This window comes from Malaclemys terrapin, chromosome 1 (assembly GCF_027887155.1).
Source record: "Malaclemys terrapin pileata isolate rMalTer1 chromosome 1, rMalTer1.hap1, whole genome shotgun sequence".
In the NCBI taxonomy this organism is placed as follows: domain Eukaryota; kingdom Metazoa; phylum Chordata; order Testudines; family Emydidae; genus Malaclemys; species Malaclemys terrapin.
In genome coordinates, this window is record NC_071505.1 from 156,635,554 (window position 1) to 156,653,965 (window position 18,412).

General features: G+C 46.0%; 1 protein-coding gene across 25 annotated transcripts in view; it reads right to left on the reverse strand.

Annotated features, from left to right (window-relative positions):
- Positions 1-18,412, reverse strand: part of ABI3BP (ABI family member 3 binding protein) — a 295,082-nt gene that overhangs the window by 178,140 nt on the left and 98,530 nt on the right. For 24 of the 25 annotated variants that reach the window (XM_054045001.1, XM_054045113.1, XM_054045053.1 and 21 more), the window contains exon 6: positions 10,726-10,793. In XM_054045001.1, coding sequence (XP_053900976.1) covers positions 10,726-10,793 — 68 coding nt within the window. The remainder of the gene's footprint in view (positions 1-10,725; positions 10,794-18,412) is intronic. The other variant, XM_054044959.1, reaches the window with a different exon arrangement.

Sequence of the window (18,412 nt, forward strand, 5' to 3'; positions counted from 1 at the left end):
ACGTGGGCTAGAAAGGCTGCTAAAAAGGCCTGCACCCTAGTAGAGTAGGCAGTGACGATCGCTGGGGGTGGCACCTTCGCTTGGTCATAGCAGAAGCGAATGCAGGCAGTGATCTAAAAAGAAATTCTTTGAGTGGATATCGGGCAACCTTTCATCCTGTCGGTCACAGCGATGAATAATTGTGTCGACTTACGGAATGGCTTGGTCCTGTCAATATAGAAGACAGGATGCGAAGTAACTCCCTGCTCTCCATGTGTCAGTATATAATGCCTGCATCTGTAACTTTCACTCTATGCATCTGAAGAAGTGAGGTTTTTACCCACGAAAGCTTATGCCCAAATAAATCTGTTAGTCTTTAAGGTGCCACCAGACTCCTTGTTGTTAATGTAGAAGACCAGTGCCCTCTTGATGTCCAGAGCATGTAGCCTACGCTCCTCCTCCAACTTATGCAGCTTTGGAAAGAAGACCGGTATGAAAATGTCCTGGCTTGAATGAAACTGAGAGACTAACTTGGGAAGAAAAGCCAGATGCGGTCTCAGCTGGACCTTGTCCTTGTAGAAGACCATGTACGGCATCTCCGAGGTAATTGCCTGAATCTTGGATACTTGGCGGGCCGACGTCACTGCAACCAGGAATGTGACCTTTCAGGAAAGGAGAAGGAGAGAGCACAAAGCCAGAAGCTCAAAGGGAGGGCCTACAAGCTGCAGCAGCACCAGATTCAAGTTCCATGGTGGGACTGGGTCCCTGACTTGCGAGTAGAGGCGCTCTAGGCCCTTAAGGAATCTGGCCATGATATCCTGAGTAAAAACTGACCTGCCCTCGAATGGGGTCTGGGGCGGATGGAAGGCTGAGTTGGCTGAGTTAGATGAACCTGGATCTATGAGAAGGATAAGCCCTGGATCTTAATATGCAGGAAGTAGTCCAAAATAAGCTGCAGCGAAGCCCGCTCGGGATGAACAACTTTGCCTGCAATCCAGCAGAGGAACCATTTCCACTTGACCAGGTATGTCACTCTGGCGGAGGGCTTCCTACTTCCCAACAGATGCACTGAACCTCAGCCGAGCACTGCTGCTCCTGCACGTTTAGCCATGCAGCAGCCAGGCCGTCAAATGTAATGCTGCCAGGTTGGGGATGCAAAAGACGTCCGTGGTACTGGGACAGCAGGTCCGACCTGAGCGGTAGCTGGAATGGGGTTGCCACCGAGAGGTCCAGCAGAGTGCTGAACCAGTGTTGGAGCGGCCACGCCAGCACTATGAGGATGACTCTTGCCCTCTCCTGTTTGATCTTCGTGAGGACCCTGGGTAGCAACGGCACTGGAGGGAAGGCGCACATCAAAGACCCCCGACCACGGGAGCAGAAAGGCATCTGACAGGGATCCCCTGTCCATGCCCCTGATTGAGCAGAGTGGCATTTCCTGTTCTGCCAGGACGTGAACAGGTCCACCCGGGGAGTTCCCCACTTGTGGAAGATGGAACTGACCACCTCTGGATGAAGGGACCACATGTGGAGAGATGAGAACGTCCTGCTGAGGTGATCCACCAAAGCGTTCTTGGTCTCTGGAAGGTGAGCGGCTACGAGATGGATGTTGTACTGCAGACAGAAGTCCCAGAGCCAGAGGGCTTCCTGGCAGATGAGCTGGTTCCGCCCTGCCTGTTGATATAGAAGACTGTAGCTGTGGTGTCTGTCAGGACCTGAACCACCCTGTCTTGAATCTGAGGTAGAAAGGCTTGGCAGGCTAGTCAAACCACCCTGAGTTCCCTGACATTGATATGCAGCGAGTGATCATGACTGGACCAACCACTTTGAGTGCGGAGCACGCCCAGGTGGGCTCCCCATCCCAGGTCCGAGGCGTCGGAGACAAGGGTCACCGACGAGGTCAGAGCCATGAGTGAACTCTTTCAACACCGACTTGGGATCTTGACCACCTGGTCCATGCTGTGCCGGTTTGGGAGACAGACTGACGCCAATCACACCTGAAAGGGTCTGAGAAAGAGTCGTGCGTGCTGGACCACATAAGTACATGCTGCCATCTGGCCCAACAGTCACAGGCACATGTGGGTGGCAGTGAGCGGGTGGGCCGGCAGGCCCATGATGAGGTCTGCCATGGCCTGGAACCAAGTCTCGGGGAAGGCGGCCCTGGCCTGAGTGGAGTCAAGGACTGCTCCAATTAATTCTATGCGTCGTACTGGGATTAAGGTTGACTTTTTCTCGTTTATTAGCAACCCCAGGTCTCGACAGGTGGAGATGCCTCTTCACCAGATCTGGGGACTGGCCCCTTATCAACCAATTGTTGAGGTACGTGTATATTTGGACTCCCCAATGTCGCAGGTAAGCGGCCACTGGTGCTATACACTTTGTGAACACACTCAGGGCTGACGAGAGACCAAAGGGCACTGCCGTTAACTGGAAATGGCACCGGCCCAACATGAAGCAGAGGAAGTGCCAGTGCCCTGGGAAAATGGAAATATGGAAGTGCGCGTCCTTTAAGTCAAGGGCAGTGTACCAGTTTCCCAGATCCGGGGAGGGAATGATGGAGGCTAGGGAGACCATGCGAAACTTCAACTTCTTGAGAGCCTTGTTGAGGCAACGCAGGTCTAGGGTGGGTCTGAGGCCCCCTTTTGCCTTCGGGATTAGGCAGTAGTGGGAGTAAAATCCTCATCCTTCCATGTTCCAAGCAACCTTTTCCACTGCCCCCAGGTGCAGGAGGTTTTCGACCTCCTGAACGAGGAGTTACTCGTGAGAAGGGTCCCTAAAGAGGAATGGGGAAGGGATGGATGTTCGGCTATAAATTGCAGAGTGCAGCCCGACAAAACTGTATTGAGCACCCAGCGGTCTGAGGTGACACGGGACCAGGCCAACTGGAAAGGTCGGAGGTGGTTGAGGAAAGGGAGGATTGGATCCAGTACTTTGGCTGGTGTGCCGTCCTCATGCACACCCTCAAAATGACTGCTTCTGGCCTCCCTGACTTCTGGGAGGGTCAGGTTGGACAGCCAGGCGGGAAAAGGACAAGTAGTGTCTCTTAGGCCCCTTATCCTTGTCCTTGTCCCAGGAGCCAGATCTGGGAGCCCCCCAGCACCTAGACTGCAATGGAGGAAGCAGCGGTTGGAAAAGCTTCCTGGACTGCTGAGGGGTGTGCTAGCTCAGGGAGCAGAGGGTGGCTCAGGAGTCCTCGAGCCAATGGAGCCTAGAGTCAGTCAGCTCAGAAATGAGCCCCGAACCTTCAAATGGGAGGTCCTTGATCGTGGTCTGCATCTCCTGGAATAGCTCAGAAACCTGCAACCAGGAGCTGCATTTCATGGTGTCAAGGCTGCTTCCCCACTCTGAACTTTAAGGTACAAATGTGGGGGCCTGCATGAAAACTTCTAAGCTTAACTACCAGCTTAGATCTGGTCCGCTGCCACCACTCCCAAATGTGCTAATTCCCTTCCCTGGGTAGCCTTGAGAGACTCTTCACCAATTCCCTGGTGAATACAGATCCAAACCCCTTGGATCTTAAAACAAGGAGAAATTAACCATCCCCCCTCCTCTCTCCCACCAACTCCTGGTGGATCAAGATCCAACCCCCTTGGACCTAAAAACAAGGAAAAATCAATCAGGTTCTTAAAAAGAAGGCTTTTAATTAAAGAAAAAGGTAAAAATCATCTCTGTAAAATCAGGAGGGAAAATAACTTTACAGGGTAATCAAACTTAAAGAGCCCAGAGGAATCCCCTCTAGCCTTAGGTTCAAAGTTACAGCAAACAGAGATAAACACTCTAGCAAAAAGGTACATTTACAAGTTGAGAAAACGAAGATAAAAACTAACACGCCTTGCCTGGATGTTTACTTACAAGTTTGAAATATGAGAGACTTGTTCAGAAAGATTTGGAGAGCCTGGATTGATGTCTGGTCCCTCTCAGTCCCAAGAGTGAACAACCCCCAAAACAAAGAGCACAAACAAAAGCCTTCCCCCCACCAAGATTTGAAAGTATCTTGTCCCCTTATTGGTCCTTTGGGTCAGATGTCAGCCAGGTTACCTGAGCTTCTTAACCCTTTACAGGTAAAAGGATTTTGGAGTCTCTGGCCAGGAGGGATTTTATAGTACTGAAAACAGGAGGGCTGTTACCCTTCCCTTTATAGTTATGACACATGGCCATCACCGAAGCAACCACCCAGGCAGCCGAGTCTGTCACATCCCAGGCATCACCAACATGGCGAACTCTTGGACCTGGTCCTGTAGGAGTGCCTCTGTGAACTTATTAAGGGAGTCCCACAGGTTAAAGTTGTAACATGCCAGCAGAGCCTTGTGGTTAGACACCCTAAACTGTAAGCTGGTCATGGAATGAACTTTCCTGCCAAACTAGTCTAGTCTTTTGGCCTCTATTTTTTGGCATTCCGCTGGGATGGCCCTATCTGTCCCTTTTGTTCACCACGGACATGACCAATGAAGCCACGGGGGGATGAGTATGACAGACAGTCAAAGCCCTTTGCAGGGACACAGTATTTCTTTTTCACTTTCTTTGACATCGGCGGAATAGAGGAGGGGGTTTGCCTCCCTAATTTGGCTATTTTGAGCATGCCTGGGTGGACAGGCAATGCAATCTTAGCCAGTGTGGTGGCCGAGATGACACTGAAGAGACCGTCTGCCTCCTCAGCAACCTCCTCGATCTGCAGGCCAAGATTGTCCACCACCCACTTAAGGAGGCCTTGGTGCTCCTTAAAATCGACCGGAGGGGCTGCTGGTGAGGGATGGCCCGGCTACCGCCTCGTCTGAGGATGACAATGACAACTGCACCACCTGTGGGAGGGTGTTGTACCCTTCCTTGTTGAGGAAGGGCTTCTTCGATGCTGGGGTGTGGTGCATCGCTTCGGCACTGAGCTCTGACTGTGGTGCCGGCAGTGCTATGGCCGGCTTGTCCGATGAGGCCAGGAGAATATTGGACCAACACCATCGGTACCTCCCAGGAGTTCCAGTACCACTGGGGGGCCACTGTCCCTGATGCATTGGCACCATGGCTGGTGCTGCCCTGGTCTCCCACACTGATGGAGAGTCGCCCGTTCTCGGCGATGGGCTAAAGTTGCGGTCCAACCCCGACCCCTGCCCCTCTGATGACTATGGTGGGGCCACTGAGGCCTGACTCTGTCTGCTGACCCTGGTGGGCGATTGGTGGGGTGATGGTGAGTAGCGCCGCCTGGCCGAGGAACAGTACTGGGGTGAACAAGACTGGTGCCAAGATCCTGAACGACCCCTCCAGGACGGTGACCAACATCAAGGATATCACCTGAGAGTGACTGGCGTCTGGGCGACCTGTGGCCAAACGTTCACCAGAACCAATGGTATGGAGAACAGCACCTTGAGGGCAGAGTCTCATGCCTAGTAGGCAGGGATCTCATCGGGGACCTAGGCCTCCTGGCTGGAGAGCTAGGGTGCGGTGCTGGGGTCCGAGGTCACGGCAAAGGAGACCTACCCCCGCGGTCTGGTGACCGGAGGGTATTCTGCCAGTCTGTGCTGCTGCTCCCCAGTGGGCTTTGCTCTTTAGCCACCGGGACTGCTTCGGGCACTGAAGGCCCCATGATAGGCTAGGAGCCCCAGCCGCTGCCTGGGGTGGGAGGTGGGTCCCTGGCTGAGCTGGGAGGTCTGACCACAGCAGTACCCCCATGAAGCCACAAAGCGGGTGCATAGCCTGACACAAGTCCTTTTCCCGTGGCCCCTGTCCTTCAATGCTGAGGGACTCCGCTTCTTTGGCACCGGTGAGGGGGAGCGGTAGGGTGACCAGACAGCAAGTGTGAAAAATTGGGATGGGGGTGGGAGGTAATAGGAGTCTATATAAGAAAAAGACTCAAAAATCTGGATTGTCCCTATAAAATTGGAACATCTGGTCACCCTAGAGCAGTGCGGGGCCGAGTCCGGTGCTGGCGGTGCACTGCGCACCAAGGCAGATGTACTCGGCATGGGATCTGCGGTGGAGAGCTCCGATGTGGGGCAAAAAGCAGCCTCCATTAGGAGGGCCCTCAAGTGGATATCCCACTCCTTCTGGTTACAAAGGCGAAAGTTCTTGCAAATACGACACTTGTCCTTTCTGTGGCTCTCTCCCAGACACTTGAGACAACTGTCGTGGGGATTACTGATTGGCATCGGCCTGCTGCATGTCGAACACAACTTGAACTCTGGAGTGTGGGGCTTGCCCTGCTTGGGGCAAAGTCCCAACTGGGACTCTACTAACTAACTTAACAGTATAACTAACTACTATGAACTATAAAAAGAACAGGAGTACTTGTGGTACCTTAGAGACTAACAAATTTATTAGAGCATAAGCTTTCGTGGACTACAGCCCACTTAGTCCACGAAAGCTTATGCTCTAATAAATTTGTTAGTCTCTAAGGTGCCACAAGTACTCCTGTTCTTTTTGCGGATACAGACTAACACGGCTGCTACTCTGAAACTTACTATGAACTATATACAACAACCAACAGAACAAAGTCTATGAGGAAAACCACTACTGCTCTTGTGATGCAGGACAAGGAATTCCAACCATGATGGGTGGTAAGAAGGAAATGAGACGGCACAGGGCTGGCAGCGCCTGATATACTGCCTCATGGAAGCACCACTCTACAGGGTGCTACAGCCAGCCCTATGGATACCGCTAAGACAGAAATCTCTGACAACTGTACACGTGGGTGCGCACATACCTAAAATGGAATCAACATGAGCAAGCAATTGAAGAACCACCATCTGTCTTGGATGGTTTAGACACAACGAATTATGCATTCTGGTAGAGCGGTTAGACCAGATGAATTTGTGGTCCCTTCTAACCCTAATTCTACAGGAACTCTCTGGGACTGTCAGCGTACCTTTCATTGGAACTGTATGTATGACTTACCAGTATGATTGATAGGGTTACTTTGAATCTACTGCAGTTCCTGGAATCTCAAATATTTGCTGTGACAAGCAGAAAAAAGTACTATTTTTGATTGATCAGGAGACCGCAATGGTTCCACCCAGGTGACCATCTAACATCATTTATACTAGGTTTCCTAAACATCCTCTCTCTGTATAACATCCTCACGGATCATCTCAGTATCCAAAAGACAATCAATAGATGGAAAATGTGATAGAGGCTAGAGCAGCAGTGTTAGTCATCACGTTTCAAGGCCAACCAGCTGTAAAGTACAGAATTCAAAATACCAATGCATAGCAGCTAGCAAGTAAACCTTTTTAAATTTCTTCTCCACAATGCTGTGAACAAAGGTAAGCTTAGTGAGTCCAGCTGTTGTTACTATGAAACAGACTTGTGTATTCCTGTGATTTTTTATTTTTAATTGACAAAAATCACTCAGATTTGTATACTAAAATGACTGTAACCATGAGTCCAGATCCTTACACAAGAAAATAAACAATTTGCTATCACTGTTTGATTTTTAACTGGTGATGTTCATTGATATGCCAGTCTCTAGTCAAGTCAAAATTGGGGCTTCATTGTGTTAGGCACTGTACCAGACGCATATGACGTCAAGCATGTAAAAGTCCCTGTCTTTAGCTGAAAAAAATTGATAACTGGTCTTTTATTGTTTTAATTTTGAACCCAAAGATATAAGCATATTTTAAAGAATTAGAAATATGTTTTAAAAAGTGAAACAAGGATCCAAATCTGTGCCAGATAAGGTGGCATTTTTTGTGGTGAGAGCACTTATCTACTAAAAAGTGGCCTGGGATCACCATTCTCATTTTAGACTGGCCACCAAACAGCCGTCACCCAGTAACAACTGTGATTCAATACCAACCTGGGGTGGACTCAAGGAGAACTCTACATCATGGTCATTACTGAGGAACTCAAAAGATTTTTTTTGTTTAATGCTGAGTATTTTCCCATTACTAGTGAGCAAGGTTTACCACCAGCACCATTGCTACCGATGTCTGGTCTTTCAGATGCTCACTTGCTAAAAAGTATCTCTAAAGCTGCTAGTTGCATAACTTTGGGCCCTGCTTCTTCTGACATCTGGATCCCAACCCACTGTCATTTTCATTTAATCAGACCTCCCATTAAGAGCATTGCTTCCTGAAGGATCAGGGCTAAAATCCAGGTGGGCACTGACATAATTCCAGCATTATTTTAAATCAAATCTATTTTTGTCCCTTCTTCCACTACCACTGTTTCATCCTGACATGAGCATCCTTTCTCTGCTGAGTGGTAACAGATGTCCAGGTCCCCACAAGTCAGCTTCCCAACAGAGGGGAAATCAATGACATAAAGTCTGGGTGTACTCTAAGTGTAACTTGTTTATTTACACAGATTTCAGGTCTGATGTCTCAGATATTTACACAGCATGCAGGCAATCCAGTCTTTCAGAGCAACTTCGATACCCAGTTCTCAAAGAGCAACTCTGCTCACGACCTGGCTCTAGTCAGAGACCAAGACAGGGAGCCAACTCTCCTGCTGCTTGCACATCCTCTCTTTAAGGACCTCTGCCTCTATACAGGACCATGCACAACTAAAACTAACAACACAGCATGTTCTCCCAAGATTGAACATTTGCTCACATGCTAAGAAAGAGAACTTGGAGGACCACGTGTAACAGCTCTGATAATGCTTACCATAACAGATTCTCTCTCTCTTTCTCTCTGAATCTAAGATAGCAAACCTTTATTTTGAGTTGACAAATATTGATGTACCTTTTACTTCAGGCATTTGAAAGGCATTTTTTCACCACAGTATTTAAGTGCCAAAGTGATACCTACTATTTATATAGAGCTTTACATTATCAAACCACTTTATAAACATGAACTAAATGATGCTCACACCTGTGAGTAAGGCAAATATTATTATTCTCATTTTCCAGACTGAGAAAATAAAACAGAGAGCTTAGGCACTCAGATACTACAGGAATGGAAGCATTTAAAATAATGTAGATAAGAAATAGAAGTGACTAGCTCAAGGTGATACAAAAAGTTAGTGATGCAGCCACTGTCAGAAGAGAGGTCTCTTGATTTGTAATCATATATCCAATGCACCTCTCATCTATTTTTGCCCAAGATAAAGGGTTTATAAAGAGTTTATAAACAGTACAGCTTTTAGCAGCTGCTGTTTACTTCTTTCTGATGTTCCTATATCCCAAAGCCAGATAAAGTTAATCTATATTTTAAAATGGGAGACATTAGAACATCGTTACTTTCCTTATGGCAGCACTGAATTCAATCTGACTGGACAAGCCTTAAGAAAACAGTCATGTTTTCCTTTGGAGATAAATAAGTGATTGACGCTAAAAGCCCTTCCCTGTTGGACAGAGAATCTAGAGGGAACTCCACCTTGCAGCTTGACGTTATATAACTCCTGGATTTTAATCAGCTAGAAGAGGAAGGTTTTTTTCTACCTCTCCTTCCTCTCTTCTCTAGCCCCACCACATTCCCTGCCCCTTGTTTATGAAGGGAAAAGGAATGACTGTCCCTACGATTATTTATTTATTTTCTTCCTTGTAACTGCTCCTCACCCAGCCCCAAAACTTAGCCAAACTTGCTGGGTCAACCTGCCAAAAGAAACAAAAGCTGTTTTGTTGAAATGTTGTTGGAAAGACTGAAGAATAACTAACTATACACAATGACAGGGTTGCTATATATGAAATGCAGCAATAATGCCTTTGAAAGGCACTCATTACAGAGAAAAATCAGAACCACTCCAAAATGAGACTATTGCCTCTGAACAAAATAAAAACAACTTTTGGACTAACTCATTAGCAATCTGGCTTTGTAGAAATTGTGTGGTTACATCATTAAAACATACCCCACCTAATGAGTTGTATGACTGTTAATTCAACACTGTTTTAAAGTTACTAAAGCAGATTTAACTACAAGTTTCCCTCTTTCTGTTTTGTGCCTCCTTTACATTTGTGTCCCAGACACGTCATTAAAAAAAAAATCTGTTTATATACATATCTATGAACATGTGACATCCACATTTGCTGGCTGCTTTCACAAAGGTCAAATAAAAGATATATGGAAAAATACTAAATACTGATTTTGATTCACATGAAAATTCTGCAAACACACTAGCAGAACAATTTTAACTCCCCTATCTAGCCATCTGTAAAGATATTAGGATTTCCTAATTATCTAAATGAGAAAGCTATGAGTCCTTCCCAGCCACTCTGATCCTGTAACCATTACACACAAGCAACTTCCCACGTGAGAAGTCATATTGAATCATATGGGACAACTTACTTGAATATATGCTTGGAATATTAGGCTGTAAAACTCTAAGCCCCTTACAATATTTATAGAACACACAGATGGACAGATAGGCTCAATATCATACCAAAGGATACCCAAAAGAAGCCCCTGCACAACCCATCAAAAACAAATCCTTCTTCATATGCCTCAATTACACTGCCACCACCGCATGAAAAGCGCAAGAAAATGTAGGTGGGCCTTGCAGGTCAGCAAACTCAAGCACTGTTGGACCGAGGGGGAAGCAAATTCCAAAGTCTAGACTCACATACTGAAACTTTCAGTTCTGTCCCTTTTAAATCAGGGGGTTGTACGCCTCAGCAGTCAATGCACACATAAAAACACATATTTAAATACAGTGTTTGAATTTTAGATATCAAGTTTTGATTAAGAGGCTTTAATGATTTTCCAGTAGTACAATCCTGCTGCCACATTCTCCTCATCCCATTCACAACACCTAAGGGAGAAGAAAAATCTGACATTACAAAACACAAGGCTACATTGAGAATATTATATTATTTTTGCATACCTGTGTTTGGATATTAGGTATGACCTTGTAGGTATTCTGGAGCTGTCCATTTTCTTTGTTTTTATCTGCTTGAACAGGAAAGAAATGAACACACAGAACTATTATTCACGTTCTTCAAGATAAAGCAAAATAATAATTACGTTTTTTCCAGATTATTTTTCAATGGCTATGAAGGTAGTGAGAATTGTGCCTTCTGTCAACCTGTCATAGCTTATTTCACTCTTTCTGCAACTGGGTTTTAAAATTCATCTTGAACACCTCTTCTTCCCATATTGTTAATGAGGAAAACAAGGTGTTCTTGTAATTATACCTGACTGGGTGTATGTACAGGAAGAGTGGAAGGAGGGAAAAGGGCAGGGTGAGCTGTTGGAATTTGCTATCATTAAGTATTTTAAATATTATTTATTGGTTGCTGGCTGACACTGTTCTGCTACTGTAAATACAGAGGAGAAACAATCCCTTTTCCTTAGGATCTCAGGGCCAGATTTTAATGGTATTTAGGCACCTACTGGGATTTTCAAAAGCATCTAGATGATTAAATCCCACTGAAATCAGTGAGTGTTAGGCACAGAGATGCTTTTAATAATCTCAGTAGGCACATATATTCCTTTAAAAATTTGGCCCTTAGGCTCCAAGTCCCCATTCCTCCAAACAGTAACTGCGGCCCAAACCTTCACTTACATGTATAGTCCCTTTGATGCTAGTGAGCCTACACTGAGAATAAAGTTACATGGGATAATGTGTGTGATCAGTATGGGACCCCAAAGGGACGAACAATAGAAAACAACTTCAAACACGCAAAGCAATATAAATTAGGCCTGATCCTCAGAGAGATGCTGAGTTGAACAGTCTAACACAGTAGCAGTGCCCAGTCAGCCCGCACATGCATTCTATGCATCTTCATGCCTCATACTGTGGATATATAGAGCTGTATGAGCAAGCTTCCCTCAGGGCCTTCTCTACCACAAAGTCCTGCGAAGGAAACTCAGAAGCATAAGCGCTGACTTTTGGTTTTGCTGGGGGTTCCCCACACTGATTCCACCCCCCCAGAACCCACCCAGATCTGCCCCCATCCCTGACACTCCCTTCCCTGAGCGCCTCCCACCTGCTGCTCATTCCTTTCTGCCCCCTCCTGCCTTAAGGGCAGTGACGGGGGAGGTGGCAGAGAGGAACGAGTGGTGGGGCAGCTTTGCTTAACAGTGAATGGGGGTGCAGGGCCAGCTGCTGAATATGTGGCCAGCCCCAGGGCTGCCAGAGCAGCAGCCCCGGCCAGCCCCATGGGTGCTAAGCATCCCCTATTTTTTCTCTATGGGTTTTTGAGCCTCTGAGCACCCATGGAATTAGTACCTATGCTCAGTAGCAGAGGGGAAGGAGAGCTCTGCAAATTTCAGAGACTTGGACATCCTTGAGTAATGTCATAGAAGTAGACTGACATCTTGCAGAATGGTCTAACTGTACAGGGAGGTTGAATGTTGACAGACTCGTAACACTAGATAATACACCCCAATACTAGAGATCCACCCCAAGAATCTTTCAGGAGAGATTGTGGATCCTTTGGATCTGTCTGCAATTGAAACAAACAGTTGGGGAGACTTGCTGAATCGTTCGGTTGTGTCCAAATAGAAGATTAATGCCCTTCTGACACTGAAGGCATCGAAGACCGCTTCCTGCCTAGTCTGATGTGGTTTCAGGGGGGAAAAAAATGGAAGATGACTAGTTTGATTAATATGAAATTCAGAAGACACTTAAGGTTGAAATTTAGGATGTGGTCATAACAAGACTTTTTCCTTGAAAAACATCAAAGGAGGTGATCTGCCATTAAAATCCCCAGTTCTCCTACCCTTTGGGAAAAAGTGATGGCTATCAAGAAAGCTATTTTCATGGATACGTGAAGCAACAAACATGTAGCTGAAGGCAATTAAGGATGAAGTTCAAGAACCATATAGGGGCAGGTTCCCTATGGGAAAAGATTCATCTGTCCTTTGAGGAACCTTGACATTTTGGGGTGAGCAAAATTGAAAAACCTTCCATAGATGAGTGAAAGGCTGCTGTAGCAGCCAAAGGAAACTTGAAGGAATTCATAACAAGACCTGTTTCAGAGTAACAGCCGTGTTAGTCTGTATCCGCAAAAAGAAGAACAGGAGTACTTGTGGCACCTTAGAGACTAACAAATTTATTAGAGCATAAGCTTTCGTGGACTACAGCCCACTTCTTCGGATGCATCCGAAGAAGTGGGCTGTAGTCCACGAAAGCTTATGCTCTAATAAATTTGTTAGTCTCTAAGGTGCCACAAGTACTCCTGTTCTTCTTATAACAAGACCTGATCTTTTAAATTCCATCAAGTAGTCCAGGACAGTGGAGACAGGAGAGAGAACTGGAGAAACTTGTTGACAGGTACACCAGTGGTGAAATCTCTTCCCTTTCTGAAGATAAGTACTTTGTGTAGACGCTTTCCTGCTATAGAACAATACTTGTTGAACAGGAAATCTCTATTCCCGAGAACCATCTAAGAACCACCTGGAATCACAGAAGTTCCAGTTTGAGATGAAGTGTCTGACCGGCATCGAGGGCAACAGGTAGCAATTCATCAGAAGTATCAGTGGTGGATGGAAAATGAGCTGAATCTGGTTAGGATACCAAATCTGTTTCAACCAAGCCAGTGCAAATAAAATGACCTTGTCCTTGTCCTGCTTGATTTTGTTCAGTTGGTGGGTATGCATAAAAAAGGCCCTTGACCCATGAAATAAGGAAGGCCTCTCCTAGTAATTGAGGTTAGAATTCCCCTCTTTTTAAACAATATTTTTCACCTTTTTGTTGATAGCATGGCAAAGAGATCCATTTCTGGAACATCCCCAGGTTAGAAATATGCTGTTTAAGAGTTGTGAGGCCAATTCCCATTTGTAATTCTGGGAGAAGTGCCCACTGACGTCATCGTCTGTGGTGTTCGGTTTACCCAGGAGGTAAGAAGATGAGATGACTATTTGGTTGGCTCTGCTCCAATTCCAGAGTTTTAATGTTTCGGCACAAGCAAGGGAGAGTGCGCTTTGCCTTGACAATTAATGTAGATTGTGTGTCGTCAAGGTCATGACCGTGACAGATTTGGCTCTGATCAGTGGAAGGAAATGAGTGCAAGCAATCCTGACTGCACTCAATTCTAGAAAGTTGATGTGAAGAAGATGCTCTTGGGAAGACATTTGCCTTAGATGGTGTGTGACCCTAGATGTGTTCCCCATACAAAGAGGGATGCATCTGATGTTATAACAATTGTAGGAGGAGGTTGAATGAAAGGGACTCCCTCACAGACTTTGGAGGGGTCCTTCCACCAATAATCCAGAACCTGACAGAGAACAGACAACTGCTTGTCTAGACCGCGTGTTCAGTATATAGTGTCCTGAGACATCCCTAGAAGCACTCAAGATGTAACCTGGCACATTGAGTTACAAAGATACAAGATGACGTACGTCCTAATAGTTGGAGACCATTTCTCGCCAAGATTTGAGGACTTGCCTGAACTATTGAAACCTGTTTTTTCAGGTTCGCAAATCTGTCCATAGGTAAGTAAGCCCTGGCTATTGCGGCATTAAGAAAAGCTCCTATGAAATCTATCTATTGTCCTGAGGTCAAAGTGGACTTTTCAAGATGGAGTCAAAGGTCTAAACTGTCAGACAGAGACCTTGTTGTGGACAATAAAACATCTTGGTAAGGTTGGTCCTGAGTAACCAAACATTGAGGTAAGGGAAGACAATAATCCCCAGTCAATGCAAGTGGGCAGCTATGACCACTATAACTTTTAAGAATACCCTTTGGGCAGAGGAGAAGTTGAATGGGAGCACATGGTACTGTGATCATGGCTGAATGTAAAACTAAGAAACCTGTTGTCAGAAAGGTGAACTGAGACATGAAAATACATGCCCTAAAGGTTGAGAGTTGCAAACAAATTTTCAGTATCTAAGGAAGGAATTATACATGCAACTGTCACCATCCTGAATTTCTGTGATTTCACGTAGTTGTTTAGAGACCTGAGATCTAATATTGGTTTCCATCCCCAATTCTTATTGAGGACCACAGAGTATTTGGAATAGAAATCCTTTCCCCTGTGCTGGACTAGAACTGGTTATATGGCCCCTCAGCATAGATGAGAGGTGACTTCCTGTCTCAGCAACCGATCACAAGATGGGTCCTCGAAAAAGGGGATAGGAAGTAGGGAAGAGATGATATGGATGTTATGACCTTCAAAACCCCATTTGTCAGATGTTATTCTCTCCCATGCACGTTGGAAATGGGAAAGACAGTATCGAAAGTGGGGGGAGGAGACCAGGATAGTGCAGCTGTAGATTCCTGTAGAGTAGGTGATCAAACCATCAAAACTAGCATTTGTCAGAAACAGATGGCTGGGATTAGGTAAAGGGGCTCTAAAGCTCTAAAGCCCCTTTCGGAATGCGGCCCTGTGAGCAAGGGCCAGAGGACTCAGGAGGAGCAGAGGCAGCTGCACAGCCAGCGGCCAGAGAGAAGCAGCTTTGAAGGGGAAAGCACAGCTTCTCTCCGACTGCTGGCTGCGTGGCTGCCCCTGCTCCTCCTGAGTCCTCTGGCCCATGCTCACAGGGCCGCATTCCGAAAGGGGCTTTAGAGCTGCAGGCCCCCTTAGCCCAGGGCCCTGCAGCCCCTAAAGTCTCTGCGTTTTGGGTGGCCCTACCTGCCGGGGGTGGGGGGAGAAGGCAGCTCCCAAAATTGCGGTTCCCAGAATTGCGGCTGTGGGGGCGGTGCCGCGCTGTGCAGAGCCACTTGCACACCCCCTGCACCAAACAGGGGATGCCCCAGGTAAGTGCTCTGAACCTCCTGCCTGCCCCAGCCCTGAGCCCCCTCCCGTATACCCCCACCCTGAGCACCCTCCCACACCCTAACTCCCTCCCAGACCCCCCAGCGCTGAGCCCCAGGGGTAAGCCAGGGGCACCTCCCCACCACAGTACAGTAGAGTACTGTACAGTATATAACACCTTTTGACTGCCCAAAAAAAATTTCCTTGGAACCTAACCCCCTGCATTTACATTAAATCTTATGGGAAAATTGGATTCGTTTAACATCGTTTCACTTAAAGGTGCATTTTTCAGAAACATAACTACAACGTTAAATGAGGAGTTACTGTATATAAAATGTCCAGGAGCTTATGATGAAAATCCCAGACCTCCTCTAGACGAATCTGAAGTGCATCAGCGACACACTTCATCAGCTCCTGAAATTGTCTAAAATCATCTGCCACTGAAGATGGTGGAGGCTGTACAGCCTCATCTGGTGATGATGAAGAGATGTTTGTGAGAAGTGTTACCTCGTTGTCGGCTCTTGCCTCCTGTTTCTCAAAGGTCTCCTCTAATGGCTCATGTTGCTGAGGTGGTAGTGAAGGATTAGGAGAATCGATGTGTCTGTGCTCCCTCCAAGAGGGATTCAGTACCCTTAAGGATTGCTGGTAATATAGGGCCCAGGGATCCCAATAAGGTCACTGTGGGGGCCCATAGGACACAGGAGGAGGCATTCACCATTGGTCATACCAAGTAAATGGGGGTTGAGATCATCTGTTCCCAACAATCAATATCTCAGTACAAGAGTAATATTTCAGAGTAACGGGAGATCCCTAAACTGAACTTTGTGAGTCAGAAGAATCAACCTCAACATATTCCAAAGGAGGTTATAACTGTTCACCCTGGATGGTCTATGTCAGTGAAGCAGGAAGTCTAGATGAAAATTGTGGAGTCAGTGACCCAGAAGATTTCAGTATGGATAATTGTATGGTACTGATAAGTAATGGAGACTCCAGCTCATCTGACACAAAAAGATCCCTTGAATATCTGAACTCCTGCAGTACTCATGGTACGTGAGTGGGAGCAGAGAAAAATCCTATAGAGACTGATGTGGGAAACAAAGTAGGGATCTGTCTAGAATGCAGTAGTGTTGCAGACACCGAACTCTTCAAATGTCCATACTCTGACTCAGTCAGTACCAATGTAGTGGTGTGGGATACGGCTATAGCTAATGAAGCCACTGAAGAGTCTGATGGTGCAGAATTCTTTGACATGGAATGTCTTCTAGAATGGACATGACCACCTGATGCTGATGAAGTCTTGAATACCAAATCCAGCTTAGTGGAAGAGTGATTTTTAGAGAGAGCCTTGGACAATCTCACGGTATTGGACAATCTCACCGATAATCACTCAGAGCCTCAACAGTCTTCCCACTGGAACCTCGTTTCAATTGGTGACCAAGACATTTTAGTAGGAGATCTAACAATCTTGCTCCTCTTGTGGTATGCACAGTCTTACTGTACAGGGCTCTCAGTACCACTGTATCCATCAAGGTTTTCCAGTGACTGAGACTCAGGGTACCTGCAGCTGTATCTCTTGAGGCTCTTGGTGACCAGGATCCTGAGGCAGACAGGGCACTAAGTGTGCTCACAAGCCGATGTACAGGGGAGCTCTCAGAGCTCCATCATTAACAATTTACATTTTATTTCCCTGTTTTTATGAGATCTGCTCTTGAAGGAAGAGCAGATCTTACCGTTGGCTGGTATACGGGTGTCTCCCAAGCAATGGAGGCACCGACAGTGTTCATCACTGACTGGGATAGCTTGAAAAAAAGTGCTTAAAGCCTGGGGATACTGGCATACCCAAAAAGAGTCAAGGTCCAGAATAACCCCTTAAGAAGGAAAAGAATTAAATAAATACTATTGGTGGGCAAATATCAGTACTCCAGACATTATAATGTGGAGTCTTTAGAGATACTGATCATGCTGAACTTCTACTGGCATCAAGGTGCTCACGCATCTCTCAGTATTTGTCCCATAGCTCCTTTCTTTCATTAATAAAGATCCCAAAGTGTTTGGGGATCCTTAGAAATTCAGTAGAAGCAGACATCTGGGAATATCCTTGACATAGGGGGTTTCCCAGGGTGATGCAGAGACAGAAGAAAGGCCTTCCCGTGCTCCCCCTCACAGCCAGTGTTGTAGAGATGGGACTACCATAGGCTGCTGCAGTGACCCATAAGGATTGTGATAGGCTGTTGTAAGTTAGAAGAGTTTCTGGAGCTGCTTTAAATTATGCTGAGTCAGTACAGTCCCCATCCAGAATCTGGGGGCCTTTTAGGGGATGGAAAGCCACCTCGCAGTTCCCCCTCCTTGTCCTGAGCCATGCCAAGCTTTAACTTGGCCACAGTTTGAAATTGAAGCCCAATGTTTTTCTGAATCTCATCCAAAAATTGGACTGAAAAATCTTACATAAATAAGCTTTCTATTCTTCCTGTTTCCAGTTGAAACAGAAATACTGAGTACATATTTCCACGAGTGTTCATGACACACTCTCTTTACACAAACAGTACTTGAATCAGAAATTCACTTATATAAATGTTTGTGGAAAGTGAATTAAAAGGGGCTGTAAATGCCTGCAGAGCAAATCTGTGGTTTATTTAAACAAATGTTTGCAAAAAAATATTTTTTTTGTGTGCAGAATTTGACTTGCTTTCTTTTCCAGTATAAAATGAAAGCTATTGTGCAACAGATGTTCATACAATCAGCTGTGCAATTATTCATCAACTGGGATTTATTCAAATAAAGAGAAAAATCTATTTGAAAACTTCCCTCAGATGTGCTTTTTGTTGGGAACTTGCATAGTCCAGTGAAATAAGATTTGGGATAAGAGTCCTA